The sequence below is a fragment of the Rhea pennata genome, chromosome 10 (genome assembly GCF_028389875.1).
Source record: "Rhea pennata isolate bPtePen1 chromosome 10, bPtePen1.pri, whole genome shotgun sequence".
NCBI lineage: Eukaryota > Metazoa > Chordata > Aves > Rheiformes > Rheidae > Rhea > Rhea pennata.
This window is the reverse complement of record NC_084672.1, coordinates 18,878,900-18,899,136: the sequence shown is the minus strand read 5'-3', so window position 1 is coordinate 18,899,136 and position 20,237 is coordinate 18,878,900. Positions and strand designations below refer to the sequence as shown.

General features: G+C 43.9%; 1 protein-coding gene across 2 annotated transcripts in view; it reads left to right on the top strand.

Annotated features, from left to right (window-relative positions):
• RORA (RAR related orphan receptor A) overlaps window positions 1-20,237 on the top strand; it is a 384,497-nt gene that overhangs the window by 312,754 nt on the left and 51,506 nt on the right. Inside the window, exon 1 of one of the 2 annotated variants that reach the window (XM_062583486.1) lies at window positions 5,548-5,577. The exons of the other annotated variant lie outside the window; for it this stretch is intronic. Coding sequence (XP_062439470.1) covers window positions 5,550-5,577 — 28 coding nt within the window. The 5' untranslated portion in view covers window positions 5,548-5,549. Of the gene's footprint in view, window positions 1-5,547; window positions 5,578-20,237 lie in introns of those variants that run through there. 2 annotated transcript variants of the gene reach the window in all.

The window sequence follows — 20,237 nt, the reverse complement described above, 5'->3', positions numbered from 1 at the left end:
TGTCTTCCTAACCCCATTTTAGGGTACTCAGATAAAAGAGACACATGCTAAATCCAATTTGATCTATTTCTTGATAGTATCTTTGTATTTTTTGGACCTATTTGCAATCAATGACAGATGATGGGTCATAATCTCATCTTTCTAATCACTTTAATTCCAAAATGTACTGCTGTTATCTTACATTTTGAGAAGCAGCAAATATGATATCCTTTCAAGGGATTTCAAGGTCAGAGGAACCTGGGTGACAATAGAGTTGACTAGATCTCTGAAAGCTGACTGCCGATGGCCTATCTAGCTGATAATAATGATAATGGCTTTAGACTTACCCTTCATCCAGATGAATCCAAAGCATTTTGTCAGCTTCGTCTCTCTGTACTTCATTTCACCAGGTGCAGAACTGTAGCAGCTGTTCAACAAAGCACAGCAGCCAGCTCTACAGTTGGGAGTAGCAATGTGCTTAACTGGAAGTTGTGGGGTAGTCTGTAGAATGGCTCGATTAAGACATATAGCTGCAGGCCCACACTGTGCAAAAGCACACCTCCTCAGCAAGAATTTAGGATGGCATTTTGTCTGAAGCAAAATGGTATGACTGCAGGGTCAGCATAGTAGCAGTTTTAAATAGATGAAAAAGAGACAACTTAATGAGGACAACCTCAGTTAGATTCATCTTCAAGAGGGTGCCACTTGGAGTGCTAGGAATAAATGAAGATTAAAATACCATTAAATCTAGAGGGGGAATGAGCAATAATTTTCTTTCTGTGGGTGTTAATAAGAATTTGAAACACCTTAAACAGTGATTTTCAGTAAGATGAACACAATTCTGTTTTATGTTTTAGGGATTATTTAAAGGTAGATTTCTAAATTTTCCTAAACTTTGTTTTGGATGTATTTGCTGAACAGGAACAGGACTGTTACGACTCTACTGTATCCATGTGGTTTCATGGTACAACTGTTGTTCTGTAAGAAGCCAAGCGGGCAACAGGGCAATTTTTCTTGGAAACATGGGACATGTTACATGTCATAAACCGTGTCACACCTGGAGTTGCATCCCTAATATGAACTGGGAGACGAGCACTTAATCCCACACTGGGATGTGTAACGGGGTAGCAATCGGAGAAGGGCTTCCCTGCCACTCTCAATGCTTTTTGCCATTTGCCATGTGTCTGCTCTCCTCTTCTGTGGGCCACATGTAAGTCCTCAGAGGAGCTATTTAAATGCTGAAAAGAAACCAGGAAGTTTTTTTTTTTTAACATCTTTTAGCTATCTGACAAATATGTCAGTGTTTTTAGATGTTACTGGTATATGTTTGAAGCAATACAAGTTTTCCTGAATGTTTTTTCTAAAGATTTTTTTAGCTGTTTTCATTAAAAGCATATGAACTCTTCACAGAAGCAATTAAAAAGTGCATGATTATGTTAATCTACCCTGACAGTTTAAGCCATTTTTAAGCAAAAACATATGTGGAAAATATAGCTCTAGGTGATTTCAACAAAAGAAAGAAGCTATTTTCTCAGCTAAAGTTTAAAATATTGGCTCTGGCCAATGAAGTGAAATTTTTTATACCACACTTCTTTTGCAATAAGTAAAGTTTTCATCTATGTGGGAGATACACAGCATGCAATCATTTTTCACTGCAAGAGGATTGACATGCAGTTGTGTATGTGACAATGCTACAGCAGTGGGTAAACACTGTACCTCAGAGTGGTTTGACAGCTTCGGCTTCATAACAACCCTGTGTGGTCGTACCTTCTTCAGAAAGGTGGTTATTATATGACATATTTTCTCCTTTTAAGAGCATTTCTCCTGCATACTACATGGGGAAGGAAGATGGTGGTTACACCCTGTATTTATTATTTAAATCCTAAATTTTACTGATAAGGAGCTGAGAAAATTCTTCCTGAATTAAGCTTAACAAAACAGTTCACTCATGCAAGAACGCAAAACATGACCCAAGAGTCTGCAGAAATGGCCTGCACTCATGTGGTGAGTTAGGACAGCATGAGCACCCTTCTTTAGTTAGTTCCATTTAAATTGCTTTTGTTTGGGGATCAATTAATCTCGGAAGTTGAATTTATTACTTTGTTTGGCCTGCTTAAAAAGAGGAGGAGGAGAATATTTCATCTTTGTCTTTCTTAGGCTTAAAATATCCAATTAAATACTGTTTCCCTGCTCTCTAGTGATAGTAACCATCACAGGTGTTTCCCCTTCTCTGCTAGCAATTTAACACTTTTCTTCCCCAGCAGAGATTGAAAAGTTTACTAGAAACAGTTGATTCTCTCTGATTGCCGCCACGGGCTTGCGGTTGGGCTAGCAGGTTGAATGCCTTTTATATCGGTACAACACACAACAATCCCTGATAAGGTTGCACAGCTGCTAACATGCTTAAACTAAAAATCTAACGTCTGTAGTTCCTGGATGTTTGAACGTGATTAGACTCTACGCTTAGGCTGTCGCGGACCCCGAGCGAGTTGCTGCGGCTGGCCTCGGCACTGGCACATCAAAGGCAGGCGAGAGCGCAACTGCCTTCGCCCTTTTTATCTCCTGTGCAAGGGCAGGCTCCGATCGCGCGTCGCCCGCTCCCCTCGCAGCGCTAACTGCTCCGCGAGCGGTCTACCGCAAGGCGGGGCGCGCCGGGGCCGCTGCGCCGGGGCCGGGCCGCGGCGGCGCGGGGCAGAGCCGCGGCCCGGCCCGGCCCGGCCCGCGAGCGCCGCGGGCGGCGGGGCCCTTGCGGCCGCCCCGCTCCGAGCCTGCTCCGGCCGCGGGGCATCAGCCCCAGCCCGCCCGGGTGCGTGTGACGCCGTCAGGAGGTCTTCGGAGGCGCAAATCGGTGACAGGCTTGCTCGTAATCGGCGGCGGCGTTTCTCACTCCCAGGAAGAGTACGCAGTGTCATAGTATTTTAGCGTTACGGATCAAACGCTTCAGTAACTTAAGGACGGTAGAGCACAAGCCTGTGGAAAATAGGAAGCCTTCACCTAACTCAAATGAAAGTGCTGTACAAAACAGTACGAGCAATTGGGTGTCAAGAAAACTAATACTGAGCTAAATACTATTTCACTGTCATATTGGCTTTGTATTGTCATGGATATGTTGCCTAAACCTGAGTGACACTTTCAGTACTGAAACAGTTTGGTAAATTAGGAGGAAACTCATATTGAATTGAATTTTCATAATGAGGTCAAACAAACAGAAAACTGAAGTGTGAGTGGATATGTTTATACAACCAGAACTGAGTTAGTAGATGGCCTTAGATGGGATTTTGGTAACAAATAATAGAATATTCAAGTATGCTCTTCTCTATCTGTAATATTAATTTTCCACCTTCTAAAATGCAAGGGTGGTGTTTGTCACTTATATCTGATGGCTGGTCTTCTGTAATTTTAGGAAGCAACTGTTGTATGGAATTTATAAGAATACAAAATCTGTGTTGCCTGCTCATTATTGAAGCTGTTTAGCACATCAGATGTCACTCCAGATTACCAGTTTCATTTCAGCTGGACTGGAAATAAATACAGATCAGTAATAACGTAACACTATGTACCTTAAGGTTAAATTTCTGACAAGAGAACAAGCACTAATGTACTGTGACATTTTGCAAGCCATAGGTCTGACATTGCTTGCTGTGTCAGAGTGAAATGTTTACAGTGATCTAACTCTACACTACAATATATTAAGACATCGTTTTTCTTTTCTTGCATGTGCTGTAAGTTGTCTTACTACATCTAAATTCCTGGCCCAGGTACCTGTAAAAAGCAGTATTTTCTTAGTTCTGAAAAACTCTAAACACTGTTAGCACAATTTGATTCAGCCCAGTGTGTCCATCCCATAAGATTTGTGCTCCGTGCAGCACAACTTCAAAGCATGTTCTACAGAGAAACACCATGAGCACAACACCCACCAGGTCTGCAGCTCTAACTTTGGACGGTGGTATCCTGCTATATTTGTAGTGTTGATAGAGCTAGCTTAATGTAAGGAAGAATGACCAAAAAAAAGAAAAAAAAAAAAGAAAAAAAAAAACAGATCAAAAGCTTTATGCTAAAGATACCAGCTAAATTTATATTTTATATTACTGTACCAAATTAGTTCTTGGCATTTTTGTATATAAGGAAGAATTAAAACAATCTGTATTTTGCATTGATGGGACTTGAATGACTGAACTGGTAAATGGGTAAAAATAGCCTCTAATCATGTTTAAATACTATTGTACTGTATTACGGACTAGTTAGAGAAATAGATAAGAATTAGCCATTATGGGTCGTTAAAAGAGGATTGTTTCAGTGTCTTTATCTTAACACAGGTTCTTTCGAAACATGTCTTTGTTACAAATATTAAGATGCTTCCTCTGGCTTTTATTTACTTTTCCCTTGCTTTATTTTTTTACGTGCTTATACATCTGAGTAGTAGTATGTTATACTTGGTCCCCTATTAAATATGTTATAAGGGGTTGATGTTTTTCTTTGATTTTGTATTTTGTGTCTCCCTTCCAATTGCTAAGACAGAGATTGGAAAAAGTAATAGTTTTGCTAATGTAGTTTTCAGCAAAGTGTTTTTTAATGGGTTGGATTTTTTTCGGTGTGTTCAGTTTTCTTGTATCCCTCATGCAGTGTGAATGTATGTATCAAAGATGCAAAACTTCATCTTGCAGACTGACAGAATGGTGACAGCTCCTGCTACAGAGTGTATGAAAAGCTCCGGCAGTGGTATGCTTCATACATTCCAAGTAAATCCTAAGAGAATATGAACCCATCACTAGACATATTTAAAATGTAAATGCTGTTCTGCTTGATCATCATCACGTTAACAGGCATTAAATGTATAGTTGTGTTATGCCCAGATGTAGCTTCAATACGGTTATTTTTTTACTTAAAATTTTCAAATCCTCCGGGAAAAAAACCCCGAGGTAAACTGCAAGGGAGGACAAGGGAGGAAGGGACGCGAGCTGCCTGCGCTCGGAGTCGCGGCGGGCGGATTAGCTGGAGCGCCGCGGCAGGACGAGTGTGCGCGCCCGGGCGGCGGGCGCCCGTGCCCGGCGGCTCTGCTGCAGCTGGACCCCCGGGGTAGCCCCGTGCGGGCCGGGGGGCCCGAACCAGAACAAGCGTTTGCCCCGACGGCGCCGAGTGCGGCGCTGCCGCCGCCGCGCAGCCAGCGGCCCCTGCGCGGGCGGCGAGGCCGGGGCCCGCGGCGCCCCGCGGCGGGGGCGGCGCTGCCGGGCTCGGCGCCCCGTGACGGGCCGCCCGCGCCGCCCCTCCGCGCCGCCGGGGAGGGAGCGAGCGAGCAAACAAGGCGGGGGGCCGGCGCTGGCGGTGCCGCCGGGTCACATGGAGCCTCATATGGGCCGGGGGATGGCGGCGCGCCGCGGCTCTCGGCGGGCAGGCGGCGGCGGCTGCTGAGGCGGCAGCACCGACAGCGGCACACGCCGAGGGCCCGGCCCGCCCGCCCGCCTTCCTCCGCTCCCCGCCCCGCCCCCTGCCTGCCCGCCCGCCCGCCCGCCTGCCTGCCTCCCTCCCGCAGCGCTCCGCTCCGCTCCCCGCCGCTTCGCCTCTGACAAATGATGTGTTTTGTGCTCGCCGCGATGAAAGGTAGGCGCAGCCGGCGGGACGGCCGCGCGCCGGCGAGGCGCCGCGCAGGGGCGGCCCGGCCCGGCCCGGCCCGCGGGGCGCGCGGGAGCCGCGGGGCGCCGGGGCCGCGGCCCGGGCTGCCGCTGCCGCTGCCCCGCCGCTGGAGCCGGGGCGCCCGGGCCGAGCCTCGGCGCGGGCCCCGGGCGGCCTGCGCGAGCCCCCGCGCCGCTGCCCGTGCGGGGCCGGCCCGGCCGCCGCTGCCGGCTGCCCGCGGGCGCGGAGGGAGCGCTGCCCCGCGGGGCCGCCGCCGCGCGAGCTGCAGGGTGGGAGAGAGCTGCGGCGCCCGTGCGGAGGGAGAGGCTGCGGCGGCCGGGGCCGGGGCCGCCCGGGGCGCAGAGGAGCCGCGCGATCCGGGCGCGGTGCGTGTCAAAGCGCGGAGGGCACGGCGCGCCCGGCCGAGGGGCAGGGGCGGCTGCCGGGGCTGCAGCGCCAGCCGAAGAGAAAGCTGCCCGTGCCTGAAAGGCTGTGGAGTAAAAGGAAAGATCAGTTACTTAACTAGTATTTTAAAACTGGACATTTTCTCTGCTTTCCGATGCCAGTCCTTATTGAGGGGCAATGCCGCACTGAGGAGAGTCAAAGGAAGTTTTTGATGAGAAATCAAAAGTTTAGAGGTATGTTTACAAGCAGTCTTATGAGCTGTCGTCTCATAAAATAGGATCCGCAGGATAACTTTGCATTGCAGCATTTTTAAAGCAATAGTTCCATTAGAAAAAAGCACGCGTTTCTAAACGCAGTCACCATTTATTTAAATAGGCTATTCTTTCTCAGTAACCTACAGTAGCATCACTGTTGACTGTTTACCCTCCCCACCTCCCCACTAAAATACTGAATCTGCCTCTTTTAAAGTATTTTTTAGGATTTTGTATACGAGCTTTCAAAAATCGTTTGAAGAGTGGGATTGAATCTTGCTTCTCCTTTGGAGTTGTTGGTGTCTTTTATGCACGTACGCTCCCGCACATGCTCTGCAAGCTCGGTAGGCAATACACACCAATAGCAATGCAGTGTTTGAGGCACAATAATTTACAATTACTAGGCTTCCGTTTTTTCCATGGAGAGAAGGCTATGTGAATAAAAAGAAAAGCACTACATTCATTAATCATTACCCATGTTGAATGTACTTGGCAGGAGGATGTAATTGGGTTGATCCTAATACTTGTTTCTGTAACAAAAACAGAAAGTTCACTGGTTTAAAAAAAATTCATAGCTTATAACCACTTTGCATGCTTTTGGACAGAGACGTATGGTTGTATTATAAAACAGCAAGATGATGATTTTCAGAAGCTCAACTTTGATGTAATTTTTTTTTAATTCTTTCAAGAGCTTCATTTCAAGCAATTTCCATACTCATGTAAAATGTTGTCAAAGCTTAGCTTTTATTTTTAAGGTGTAATTCTTAATAGCTTTATCATGAAAATACTTAGGTTATTGTCTGCTTTCTTTGCAGAATGTTTCTGTGATAAATTTCATTCATATTTAATAACATTTAATTTTCTGTTGAAAAACTTGGTTGTTTTATTGAGTTTTCTCTAATTTGTTGGATAAGGTTCAACTGGAGGAAATGTGTTGTCATTTGTCTTGAAGTGACCTTTGACTGCTGTGAAATAATAGATCCACAATACTGTGATTTGAGAGAAGTAGACCAGAGGTATAGGGAATGCAGTTTTGTATAAGCTTGACTGCACAAGGGAGAAATGGGAAACGTGTAGGTGATTAGAATATTTTATTTATTCCTGATGCTGTGGTAGCAGTTTTGGGGAGTTGTGATCTTTTGTAGTTGCTGTGATGTTGAAGAGCAGATTACTGTGGACTGCAGCAGGAGACTGTGGAATATTACAAATATCCTTATCAGATTTTTTTTGAGTGGCAAAGAAGCATATTAATTCCTTTCCCATTGCTGTTCAGATCTAGTACCCCAAACTGACTCCACGTAAAAAAGAATTGCTTGTCATTTTATTTTTTCATGCAAAAATATTCAGTCAAACATCCTTTTTTCCATTTTGAAAAGCACTCAAATTTCTGGGCTATATATGGGTTTGAATGAGTGAAGATTTTGGCCAGCTGTCAGTATATTGAGAGCTACACTAGTACACTCAGAGAGCTGGAGAACGAAGGCAGGGCCGATGGAGAGGATGTAGGTGTCCTTCAGACAGGCTGCGTGATGTAACTTTCTGGTTTCAAGCAGAGAGAAAAGGGCTTTTTCTCTTTAAGAAAACAGACAGTGGTGAAACATCAGCGTTCGTAATGACTGAGTAAATATTTTGTAGATTGACGGACTTTAAAACATTGTTTATGCCGCCACATAAAATTGTAAAAGTTGGTAAGGAAACCTTGTGTTGTTGGTTTACATCCATGCAGGCCAGAACTGACTGGTGGTAGTTTTAAGGGAGAGGGCAACCTTACCTGCTTGACTTGTAAAAGTCCGTGAAGAAATCAGATAATTCCACCAACACCTCTGTTGGTACGGATCTTACTGCTGCAAGAGTCTTCTCTAGGAGAAGATTGAAGGTTGACTTCAAGGAGAACAGGACTAAGTGCTGTGAACTGGTGAGCAAATATCCTGCACCGGAGTAAAAACAAATGGATCAGGTATCATGCCAGTACAGAACTGGAGATGAGCCTAAGACAAGGAGCTAGATTCAAAACTGCAGCGTTTTACAATTTCTTGGTACCTGCTTTATAGAGGGACAGTGGTGAATCAGGCTCGGTATTGGTGAGAGCTAAAGTGCTTGGTTTGTCCTACCATCAGGCCCACACAGTGGGGTTCAGTCTGCTGTGATGAGTTAATGAAGTACAAAAATGAAGCTAGACAATAGTTTTACTGTCATTCATGTGGACATTGCTGGAGGGAGATTTATGGGAAATTAGATATAAGCTTTCTGGTTTGGTTTGGTTTTCTGTGGGGTATATTTACTGTAAAGACATAAATGTATAATTTGAGCTACTAATACTGATTATTGCTGTGTGGACATCAAAGCATTTAGTTAAATCAGTTGCTGCATTGCCACGAGGAGACCAGATGAAGAGAATCAGTTGCTGCCTTGGTGGGAGGAAGTTGTGTAAGTTGGGGAGTTGTGCTTTACTCTTTGGAACGGCGTCTGGCTTTCTGACATTGACAGACAAAATGACTGACATAGTCTCTGAGGGAAAACTTAATCACTTAAAAGCTATTTAAGGGAAGAGGATATGTAGGTTTCCTTATTAGTGCAAATTATTTTTTTATTTTGCTGTATTTTTTTCTGACTGCCCACACTGTGTAGGGGCAGATGCACAGGATTTCCTGGCTGTCGAGCTGAGGGAGCGTGCTTGACTCGCGGCGCTTTGCAGCGCCCGGGAGCTTGCGAGCCAGCCGTGGGCTCGTGCAGCGCCGCTTGCTGCGCTCGAGCTTTCCCGGCTCTGCCAAGCCTGACCTTTCGGTGCCTATTTTGTCATGTTTCTTGGCACTGACCTATCGACTCCAAAGCACATTTGTAATTACCCTGTGATTTTCACCAGTAGACAACTGTTTGGAAAAATATCGTGACTTTGGTTTAAGAAACCAAAAAGTTACTTCACAAATCTCTTAAATTTGCCTTCTCTGTAGCACTGTTGAAAATTAGATCCAGTTTAGCAAATACCCCAGGACAGAAGCTCTGCTAATAAAATCTGGCCTTTGGGGTTGCTAGCTGAGAGGCTGTTTTGTTGATACCTTGATTTAATGCGAGTGATTTGAATGACTCGCTTTGCACCTAAGACAAGATACTTGTTGCGTCATGTTCACAGGATGAGATTGGTTTGAGGTTTATTCTTTAAGTGTACTTTTCAGGCCCTTTGAAAGACTATCAAGATTTGCAAGTAAGGAGGTGGAAATCTGTTGTTATGTCTGACTGTGATAATCAAAGGCAGTCGCATGCTGTGTGTGAGTCTCAGCTGGGGACGCTCCTTTCGGGCATGGCCAGTCTGCAGGCCCTGTTTTAGTCAGCAAGAATCGGGGGTGCTGAACACCTCACCGGATCAGGCCCCTTAAGTTTCTGTGCATATTGCCTAGCTATAGAGGGGTCAGCCTCTCCAACCCGACAGCCCGCGCAGTCTCCACGGGAATTCCTTTAGGTCAGTTCTGAAAAACTGGGGTAGAACCAGACTGGTCAGTGGACGCTGTGCAAGGGCTTCTGTACTGTTTAAAACTAAATCCCCCCCAAACAACCCCAAAAGCGAGGCTTTGGGGATGGGCAGTTAGGCACCAGCGGGCCGGAGGTTTGGGGTGCGGGCTGTGCCCCCCGCCGGGGCAGTGGCCGGAGGCGCCGTGGGGCCCTGGCAGGAGACAGGCTGGGCGAGCGGTGCCAGCAAAGGGTGCCCGGCGCGGCGGGAGCGGGGAACGTGCCGTCAGCACCGGGGCGTTCGGGGAGTTGTGTCCAGCGACCGCGGCCGAGAGCTGAGCCCTCCGTGTAGCGAGCACTTCGCTGCCGTATGTGAAGAAGGTTGCGCGTAGCCAAGCAAGTGTTTCCTTTACGCCTTCCCCACTGCAGAGATCCTTGCGTGTTCCTGGGGTTTTAGGCTCTCATAGGACTGAATTTACACCATGTGAGTTTTAAAGTCTTCTTTATTGCTTCTTTTACCTACAATGCAGTATAAAATGATCATTATCATGTACTGTAATTACTGGCAAAGATACAAGTATTTCATCTTCACTACACAAGAGAATTCTGAATTGGTATATTTGTTTCTAAACTGCATGCCACTAAATTAAAACTGTCAAACCTTTTGTCTCTCCTGAGTAGGTAAATGCAACTTTGTTTGTCTGACTTTGTAATTCTCTATCTTGTATTAGAGGAAGTCGAGATGCAGCATATTGTGGGGGTCTTGGGGGGCGGATATGTTTGTTTTCTGCATTCTTGTGAGATAAGTTTTTGTAGGTTGCAAAGTAACTGTATATGACAAGAATTAGTTAAATTATTACAAGACTGGTCAGACTTGATACGTTTTAAAATATATATTAATCTGCTCTTTATTTTCATTTACAGTGAGAGGAAAAACTCACTGTAATTTGCCCTTACAGTAATATCTCTGTGAGATCAAGCAAGCAGTCATTCTCTCCTTTCGTAATTTTCCTTGAGGACTGATATGCACATAACTAATGGTGCTAAAACGCTTCTAAAACCCTTGTTGCTTTTTGAAGTCTTTTTTTTTTTAATAATAAACATGAAAAGGGGGGGGGAGGGGAGATGTCTATCCTCCAAGAATAGCTATGATATGAGAAGAAGATGACTCTATGCTATGCACACCTCTTTATTGGCTGAAAAAAAAATACCCAGACTGAAAAACTTGAGCAGAAAGCCTTCTTTGGGGACCTGACAGACAGATGTGTTTCTTTTTCTGCTTTGTACTGTTTTAAAGGGAGCCTTGCCTGTCATTGATAGTCTTTGATTTACCCAAAAGTTTTTCACTTTTCTTGCTAGAGGCATTAGGCAGGGAAGTTCTGCAAAGTACAGGTTGGCAAGCTCTGCGCTCCCCAGCCACCTCTGCCTCACGTCTGAGGGTGGGGAGGGACCACGAGAGGAGCAGCCCTGGCGAAGCTCCTGTCCTGCCGCTCCTGCCTCAGAGCGTCAGGCCCGCCGACAGCTACCAGCCTCGGAAAAAGTCACTGCACTGGAGAGAGAAAGCTCTTGCGCTCCCAGAGCTGCGTATGGAGATTGTTTGTCTGCACAAGTCCCCAAACAGGTTCCTCTTTTCATGGAAAAATGTAATTAAATTAGCATTTGCTTCACTTTTCCCCTTTGATGTCATGGGAAGATGAAGACTTCATGCCGACTGGAGCAAATGGACATCCAGGAAAATCTGAATCTGATTTTGCTAATGTTAGGGAATCTATATATCCCACTGCCACTCATGTTACGCACTTGTGCTCTCCACTCAGCAGCATGAAACTGCAGGTTGGTTGCTAGCCGTGGAGTTGCAGTCTCTGCGATGGCTGCCACAGTTTGGCTGTGGCCTAATGTAAATCTCTAACATCTAATGCTCTCACAGGTGGGGTAAATTTCTGTAGCTAAGCGGGGGGAATGGGGGGACTATCACACAACAGTGTTGGCATGCATGTGCTAGCCTGCTGCTGTTGCCAGCCTGCCTTTCTCATCAAAGCTAGCACATTTATCCACTGCTGCCTGTGAATGCGGCGGGGCACGGTCCATCTTCGTGCACTCTTGCAGTGGTCAGCAGCACCCACTGCTGACACCCTTTAATGTGCAGCCTGGCTCCTTTAAACTTACACCGTTGACTTAAGTAGGATCATGATTTCACTGCATTTTCTGGCGTCACTTCTACATAGTGGGGAGTTACACAGGAGCCATAGCTCATGGCTCTTCTGTTTGTGTGATTGCAGCCTTGGGCCTGTGTTATGTACATAACCATCTAGGCTAGAATCAATGTCGAGAGAGGTATAATCATCCCAGTCTTCATTTTAAGAGCGTTTATCTCTAAGCTTAATTAAAGCTACCTGGATGTAAATAAGTCTAACCTCTTCACTTCTGAACAATGCAGATGGAATAGTCAGCGTAGTTACAGGGTATCGGCCGTGTAATTATTGTGCAGTGTTTGTGTTCTTTGAAATACTGTGCTATGTATTGCCATTGAAACCTCGGACAAGGTGCTTCACAAAACCAACTGCTTGACTTCTTATTTGTGCGTTTTTAGAAGTTGATCACTCTTAAATGACAAAAAGAATACAGCATTAAATCTTCACCAAGATAGATTCTCTGATGTGACAGAGGGTTTGTTAGAGAGCGTTCCTTCAAAATGAAGTGACCACAAAATGGAGCTTTGTCTGGGTGACAAAATACCATGGCCACATTCTTCTATGTCCTGATTGCTTTTTGCCCTCTCTAGGTGGTGCTCATTGGAGGCTCTGGAGCCACCTCGCTCTTTGCTGACTAGGCACCGTGGTGGAGGTTGAACTTGGGCCTCTTGAATATTGACCTTTGCTCACACCTACCATCTTGAGAACAGTTTGTGCACCGTGTACTAAACATAAGGAAAAGCTTCTGTGACCATTTGCATGAGCTTTCTTCTGTAATGTGTTGTTTGTTTAGTATTTTTTTCCTTCAACTACCAATGACTTTGTTGTTGTTACTCTTGTTATTTGGTAAGCAGGACAAAACAGACAGATCTGGGCAAGGGAGCAGTATGGCCATGGCTGCTGCTTTCAGCTTACACAAGTGTTTGCCTCTGCCGGTGTGTCCACCTGCCTGCTGCTGCGATGGGTTTTCTATGGACTGACTTATGCAAGTAATGTAGGGAGGACTTTTGAACTGCTTTCGTTAATAACTTTAAAAGGCTGGGTGTGTATGTGAAGGTTGTGTTTGTTGAACTCAGCTGATTTTACTTCAGGTAGAATTATCTTAGTTTTAAAAAGTAATTTCCAAATAAATTAATAGGCGCAGCAGGGATAGGAGTGTGTGCAAGGCATCAGATTTATCGGTGTTGCCACCTCAGTTCAAAAAGGGACACAGCTGTATTTGGGCATGTGTTTGCGGAACTGAATTTCTTCCCATTTCTCCAACACACTGGAGGAGTCAGGGTTGACTTGGCAATTTTCTCCCTTAATCCAAGTGTCATTTGCTATTCAAGATGTAACGATTTACAGAATCCAGTGAGATCTCAAATTTTCATTGCATATGGCAGTTAATTCAGGCCTGTGAGGCAGTCAGAGGAGCTCATTCCTTGCTACGGGAAGGCGTTTCTCGATCTCCTGTGCGGTGCCATTTGCTGGGCTCTTAGTTCTGAGGAGGAGAACAGCTCTCTCTCATCCAGCTTCCTCTAAGTAGCTGTGTGCAGAACAGGGGACATGATTGGAAGTTTCATCTATCTTCCTTTACCCCAACAGGAGGATAAACTTTCTCTAAGCTCCAGGTATCCTTTGCTTGGAGCCCTTAGTGCAGGTACAGTATGGAGAGCCAATAAAGAGTGATTCCTTGTCATCACAGTATTTGGAGCCCGTCTCTGTATGTGAACATTTGCGTGCTTTAATTCTGGCTTGCATTTGAACAATATAAATTACTTTACTGGCTGAGAGGAGCAGTATTAGCTGCTGACTCCCTATATCAACTGTAGTGTTACTGATAATGGATGCGTTTTCCATTCAGTTAAATTAATTAGCTTATCTTTGCGTTTGATTTGGCAGAGTAGTTACGGTGTGAAAACACACATTTTCTAGTTAATTTATAGCGATTGCTTCAAGCTCAATTGGGGAATTAATAAGCCCATCTTGTACACAGCACAAAACTGTTTATTGTCCATTCGCACTGTTCTTTCCCCTCGTTGGACTAGGTCCTTCTAGTTTACAAGAGAAATATTTGTGTTAAGTGTTGTATTGCTAATAACTTTGGAGTATGTAAATGTAAGTGAAACTACTCTTTGATATAGGACCTAATATGTCAGGCTGGGATGCTTTAGGATTTTGGAGATGTGTTTTCAAATATTGTTGCAAGGCCGCACTGGGCTGCCCAGAGAAGGGCAAAGTGGTCGTGAGCATGTAGAGCAGCTGAGCTTGCCTTCAGCGTGGTTGCGTTCAGAGCGATACTCCCTGCAGTTCTGAGATTGACAGAGAGGTGCTGTGTTCAGCTTTGGGTAGAGTTTTTCTTGTACTGTGGGTGCATTATTGAATTAAAAGAAGTATTTGCTTAAAATATGAGTACATAATGATGTTTGTAACTGCTGGATAGATTCTTCTATCAACAGATAGTAGAAAACCAGATGGATTAATTAAAGAGCCATAGATGTTTCATTTGAGAAGGTTCATACATACAGGCACCTTCTAAATGGCGGAGGGAGGTGGGCCCTGAGCGTTCCTCCCTCCCCTGGTCCTCCCCAGCAACAGCAGTAAGAGCAGCAGCCTGTGACAGCACCACGAGCCAGGGACGCCGCGAAAATGTGCTGGTGTGGCCTAGGGGCTGGAGCGTGGCCAGCGGTGGCAACTGAATGAAAGGATTTTGCTTATTGCTCTGCTCAAGGAGGGTCAGAATCTCTCGTGCCCCCTGCTGAGGATGTTCTGATGGAGGCTCTGCGCAGCCTCGCAGCAACTCGAAGAACAGTTGGCTGTTTCCTTTCCCTTGGTGGGTTACTTTACTGCATGTGGTAGATACTGGCTGTGAGCTGAGAATTAATTTGCCTGAAACATGATATTTCCAGTATTACTGTGGATGGCTCTGTTTAACCATATACCGTAACGCGCTGTTCTCGGGGAATAACCGGGCAGTTCCTGGGCAGGCGGAGGGAGCACAGCCCCTGGCTGCCCGGCACTGCTAGAGCGCTCCTGCCTGTGAACGCAGCTCGCTCTGCACGTGCAGCGTTCCTTACGGACTTGCTAGGTGTGGGAATCGGTGTCTGTAACATTTTTTCGTTTTACATTCCTTTTTCTCTCTTACTAAAAATGACTAAGCTGTAATATGATTTCTTTAAAGTAATTTTGACATGAAATTAAAATGTTCAAAGTAGCTCACTTCTGTGGCTGGCACACAGATGTATCTTTAAAATAGCTGGCTTAAACAGAGGCATCGGTAGTAGTACTGGTCGAGTTATGGAAACACAGAGTTCAGTAAGGGGAAACTTCACCTCCTTACTTTTGCTATTCCAAAATATTTTAATTTTGTTCTGATGTTTTCCTTCTCAACCACAGTGTTTATACTTACAGTCGTGAAAAATAGCCAAACATAAAGGTCACTCTGAAGCAGAGACCTTTCAAACAGCAAAATCTCACTCAGAAGAATTTCTGTAGTTATGACTGATCTAAAGGTGCTCGCAAAGTGCCTCAGAACGGACATGCTTTCATGGGGCTCATAGTGGCAACTCAGAGTGTACAAGGGATAAACTTGCTCTTTTTTTCTATGGCATGTTATTTCTGCCCCCATTGATTAGTGCATAGTAACAGAAGTTACTAGCCTTAATGTAATTTAATTTGTCTTGTGTTGTCAGTCCAAAATCGTTTGTATATACTCTACATTATGAGAAACCATAGTGCTAAGGCTACCTGCAGCTCTGGAAGTCCCCAGCTGGGCAGTGCTGGAGGCTGGGAGAGGGCTTGAGCGGCACTGCTGCCTGCCCACCCCAGCTTCCTCCTGCGCCTGGTACAGCTGCTGTGGCCACTGCAGGGGGCTCAGCCCGGCAGCTTTGGCATGACTCCTCAAATCCATTTTCATGATACCTGAGTAAAGCCTGGAAGAAAACAGACTGAGGAAAAAAATAATGAGAATCGGCTATGTAAAAATACTGCTATACCAAAGATGCAGAGAGCATCCTACTAGGGTGTTCAGAAGTGGCACGGTATGTATCAGCTGGTGTTAGACATTTGAAGAGATCCTAATAAAAGCTGTAGGTGCTTTTTAGTGCATAAACATAGTCATGGTTCAGGCCTGAATTATGTAAAAGAAACTGAGTAAATGCATAGTTGCCTAGTTAACTACGCTATGTTAAATGCATTCCAGCACACTAGCTAATGCTCATATTAATTTGGAATACTTGCAAAGCATAATTAGATTTTGGTTTTCCACCAAGTTATCATTCCAAAAGAGTAGCACAGTTATTGTGGAAATTCTGAAAACAACTAGCTAAGAAGCCCAACTCATAAAGTCAATGCCTTGTGAAACATGAATGTTCAGGAGGGAAAATGACCGGCAACTCCTCTTGTAAGTAGCTAGTTGCAATAAAGTATAAGTTCAACATCAAAGAGCTCAGTGCCTAGTTTGTGGCAGCCTTGTACATCAAAGAGCAAATGCAGGACAAAAGGAGCTGTGCAGAGATAGAGCTCAGCTTTGCAGCCAGGTCCCCCTGGAATACCATAGAGCGCTGCATTCCTAATGTGGAAATTATCTCTGGCACGTCTTCATTTCGAATGTGGAGAATAGGTAAGATTAAGAATTAAAAACACTGTCTCAAAGACCAGTCTTGCCAGTATACTAGGTATGAGCGTCTGCGCTTACATAATGTCAGGAGGACTGTCTCTGGGTGCAGTGTGACTCAAGTGTGTAAATACAGTTGCTAAACTGGAAGCATATACAACACTGGTATCTCACTGGGCTGGGGAAAATAAGCAAGAAGTATATTGAACGCATAAATGGAAGCTGAATGTCTATTCTGGAATAAGAACTTTTTTTTCCCTTTTTTGTACGGGTTGTTGAACACTGGAACAGGTTGCCCAGAGAGGTGGTGGAGTATTCATCCTTGGAGATATCAAAACCCAAGAGGACACAACCCTGAGCAACCTGCTCTAGTTGACCCTGCTTTGAGCTGGAATTTGGACCAGATGATCTCCAGAAGTGCCCTCCAACCTCAATAATTAAATGATTCTATGAAAATAATATGTATATATCTTAAGTAGCTTTCTGACTCTATTTTTAATTATGACTCCATCTAATACAAGATACAATTTAACCAAAAAATGTGCCCGCTTGTACACAGCAAAAGCCCACACAAACTGAGGGCTTTTTCTGAGCTTCTGTAGTATGAAACTTGGATGTAGTTTTGCTGATTCAGGCTTTTAGTAGCTAGTTTAAATTAAAGGCCAATTTAGGATTTTATATATATGTGTGTGTGTGTGTTGAAAAAGCATATGAATTTCTGCCTTAGTACTGAGAGAAGTAATACTGGGCATCTAGAGCACACATCCAATTTCAGAACAAGGCAAGGCATGGGAGATTTATGTCAGCAAATTTTGACTGCTGTTGACCAATTGGTGGTATCGCCTTGAAATCAGTGAAGACTTTACTATTAATTTGAACAGAACCATTTTAATTTTAAAATGAAAACTAGGTCACATCAGTTCTTCAACTCCAGTCTTTCTTCCTCCTTTTTTATTTTTCAACTATGTATGCTGACTGCTTTTGTAGTATAGAAATGTTGATCATAAAGTCCAGACCAAATCTGAATTCTCCAGTGTTCAAGTGCGCGAGGATCAAAAGGTTTGATTCCAATTTCATCTTTTATAGAAATAGTATTGTCAGCAGACTCTTACTTCTTTTACTGCAGAACTAAAAATACTTGCAATCTCATGGAATCATTAAGAAATACAAAGGGTTTCTGTTGAAAACCCTAGGGAAACCTAATTAGGCATACTGCTGTATAATTAACTGCTGTGGTACTACATTTAGAGAAATAGTCCATCAGTAAACAGAAGGCAGAATGTAAGAGACTGAGAACTGTGGGGAATTGTGTGAAGACATCAAGGTTTCAAAATAACAATTTGGGCACCTCAGGAGAAACCAGCATTTGCGTTTGGTGAGAGGACACACAAATCTCCATGAGGCCACGAATGCCGAGGGAACTGCGAAGACTCGGGCTTGTGATTAGCACTTTTGTTGCCAATGAGTTTTTTCACAATATTTTGTAGTACCTTCAAGTTGATGTTACGATAGTTCTGTAGACTATATTCATATATTTTTTAGAATCTGTATCAGTGTGCTTTATATACGTTGTTTTTAATAATTAAGTTGTTGCTTGAAATATGAAAGGGATCCTTGATTTGTACCATTTTTTTCTTGTGTGGTTGGATGCTGACAAATAACTGTCTGTGAATAGCTTCAAATTCTCTTTGGAAAAGTCAGAGTTCTTTATCGCATTATTGCAAAGAGATGCGGTGGCTGCATATGGAGAGATTGGTGTGGATCTGATGATACAGGAATGGGTGAGGTCCTTCGAAACGTGTTTGAAAACTGATGTTGAATTCTCTGCTGTGATTGCAGTGGTTGCAGCAGGGGATTGCAGTCCAGGCTGGCACATGCCCTCTGGGCACCCAGGTACCTGCATCCAGGCAGGAAGCCCAAACTGTTACCACTAGCATCTGTAACTGGAGAAAATTCCAGTCTTCGTGATTTCAAAAAGACATTACAGGGAAAACAAATATATGTTTTTCTGTTGAGAAAGAAATACATTATATCAAAATAGGCTTCCTTTAAAAATATCTGTTGTCTCACTCTGCAAGCTATTGATGGGAAGAGATGAGCTGTACGTGAAGACTTGCAGTGAGTGGGAGCTTTATGGAGTAAGTGGCTTGAATCTTGCAAGATGCTTGTGCCTTTCTAATAGTGCTGATCGCTTCTGCCCACGGAGGCCTGGAGGAGAGCTGAGGATGCTCAGCACACGCTGCAGTGAAGCCTTCCCTGAAGAAACTATAATAACTGGTTGTAAATAGTAACCATTGCTCTCAAGTAAATGTGATGACTATGTGTATACCCTGCTATGAGGAATTAGCAGCAGGCATGTTTGTACGCTGCTGTTAAAATAAGGTGGAGGTTTCTTCATTGAAATGTGTCAAGTCGTGGCCTGCTAGCTGGCATCGGCCGTGGTTGGAAGAGTCAAGAGCTTTACGCTTGAGAAGGGCTAATCAAATGAATTCAATTTATATGCTAATTGAAGGAACTTTTGAAAGAGTTTGATTCTGAATTCTTAAAAAAGCATTATAGAGACTGTTTTCCCCACCTATACATACCTGAACTGTCAAAACAATAGCTTGGTTACTTTGGGGGGGGGGGGTTGTGTGTGTCTGTGTGTGTTAGGAAGGGGAGAATTGCCAGCAACTCTTAACGCCAAAATACCCCAATTTTTATTTTAAAAGGAAACACTTGGGTCTGGATTTTTTTTTTTTTTTAATTGAAGTATTTCTAAGGGAGGTGCTGGCTGGGAAAAATATACAGCAGGATTATGTTGCTTAACTTTGTTTCTTGGATTCTTTCCACATTGTAAGTGATTTGGTAACTATTGTAAGTTCAAATTCTGAATTAGCAGTGCATGGGAGAACTTTCCTTGCACGTGAATGAATTTTCTGAAAGGGTGACCAGCACAAATGTTCAGCTTGTCTCTTTGGAGCCTAAAGTTAAAGTTTTAGGGGCATGTCCAAAGTTGGCATAAGCTTATGTATCTCATTTGAGAAGCACAGTTCCGTACTAGCTGAAGCTTTATATCAAATTTAAGCCAAGTATATTTTTGTTGGGGGAATTTTTACAGTTTTGTGTGACTCTGTCTGCATCTAGTATAAAGGCACCTTAATAATCAAAATTACATAGACTGCATGACTTCAAATATAATCAGCAAATATAATGTGGGAAAATAATTAAATTTAATTATAAATTTCATTTTCCAGAAAATGCTTTAAAAGTTGTATTAAGCTGAATACCAAAGTTGTTATCACTTTTTGGAAAATGTTTCAAGTCTCCAAGTGTCTCTGTAAAGCACTACTGTCTGATTCAAAAAGACTGCTTTGATCCAGCTATCCAGGAGATCTATCCGAGGAGACAAAACTCAGATTGCTTGCTGTTAATCCAGTGCTTTACAAACAAGATTTTAATTCTTACTCTTTTTGTTTGTCTTTTAAAAGTATAGGCAGATACCCAATGGGATGAATCCTTCCAATAAATAGCTAAGCCCCTTGTAAACACTGTCATGTAGCCTATGTAGTGAATGTAGTCCTGAGATGCATTTAGTTTTAAGTATCTGCTCATTTTTTCCTTCTGATCATAACGTCTCAAGCGTTTTGCATGTTCATTAATCATCTGTAGAGTCGGAGAAATCATTCAAAACCTACTTTCTGTTAGACATTTAAGTTTCTTCCCAAAACTTTTTTGTTGTAGCAAATACTATCTGAAGGAATAAGTTGTCCTTCAGCT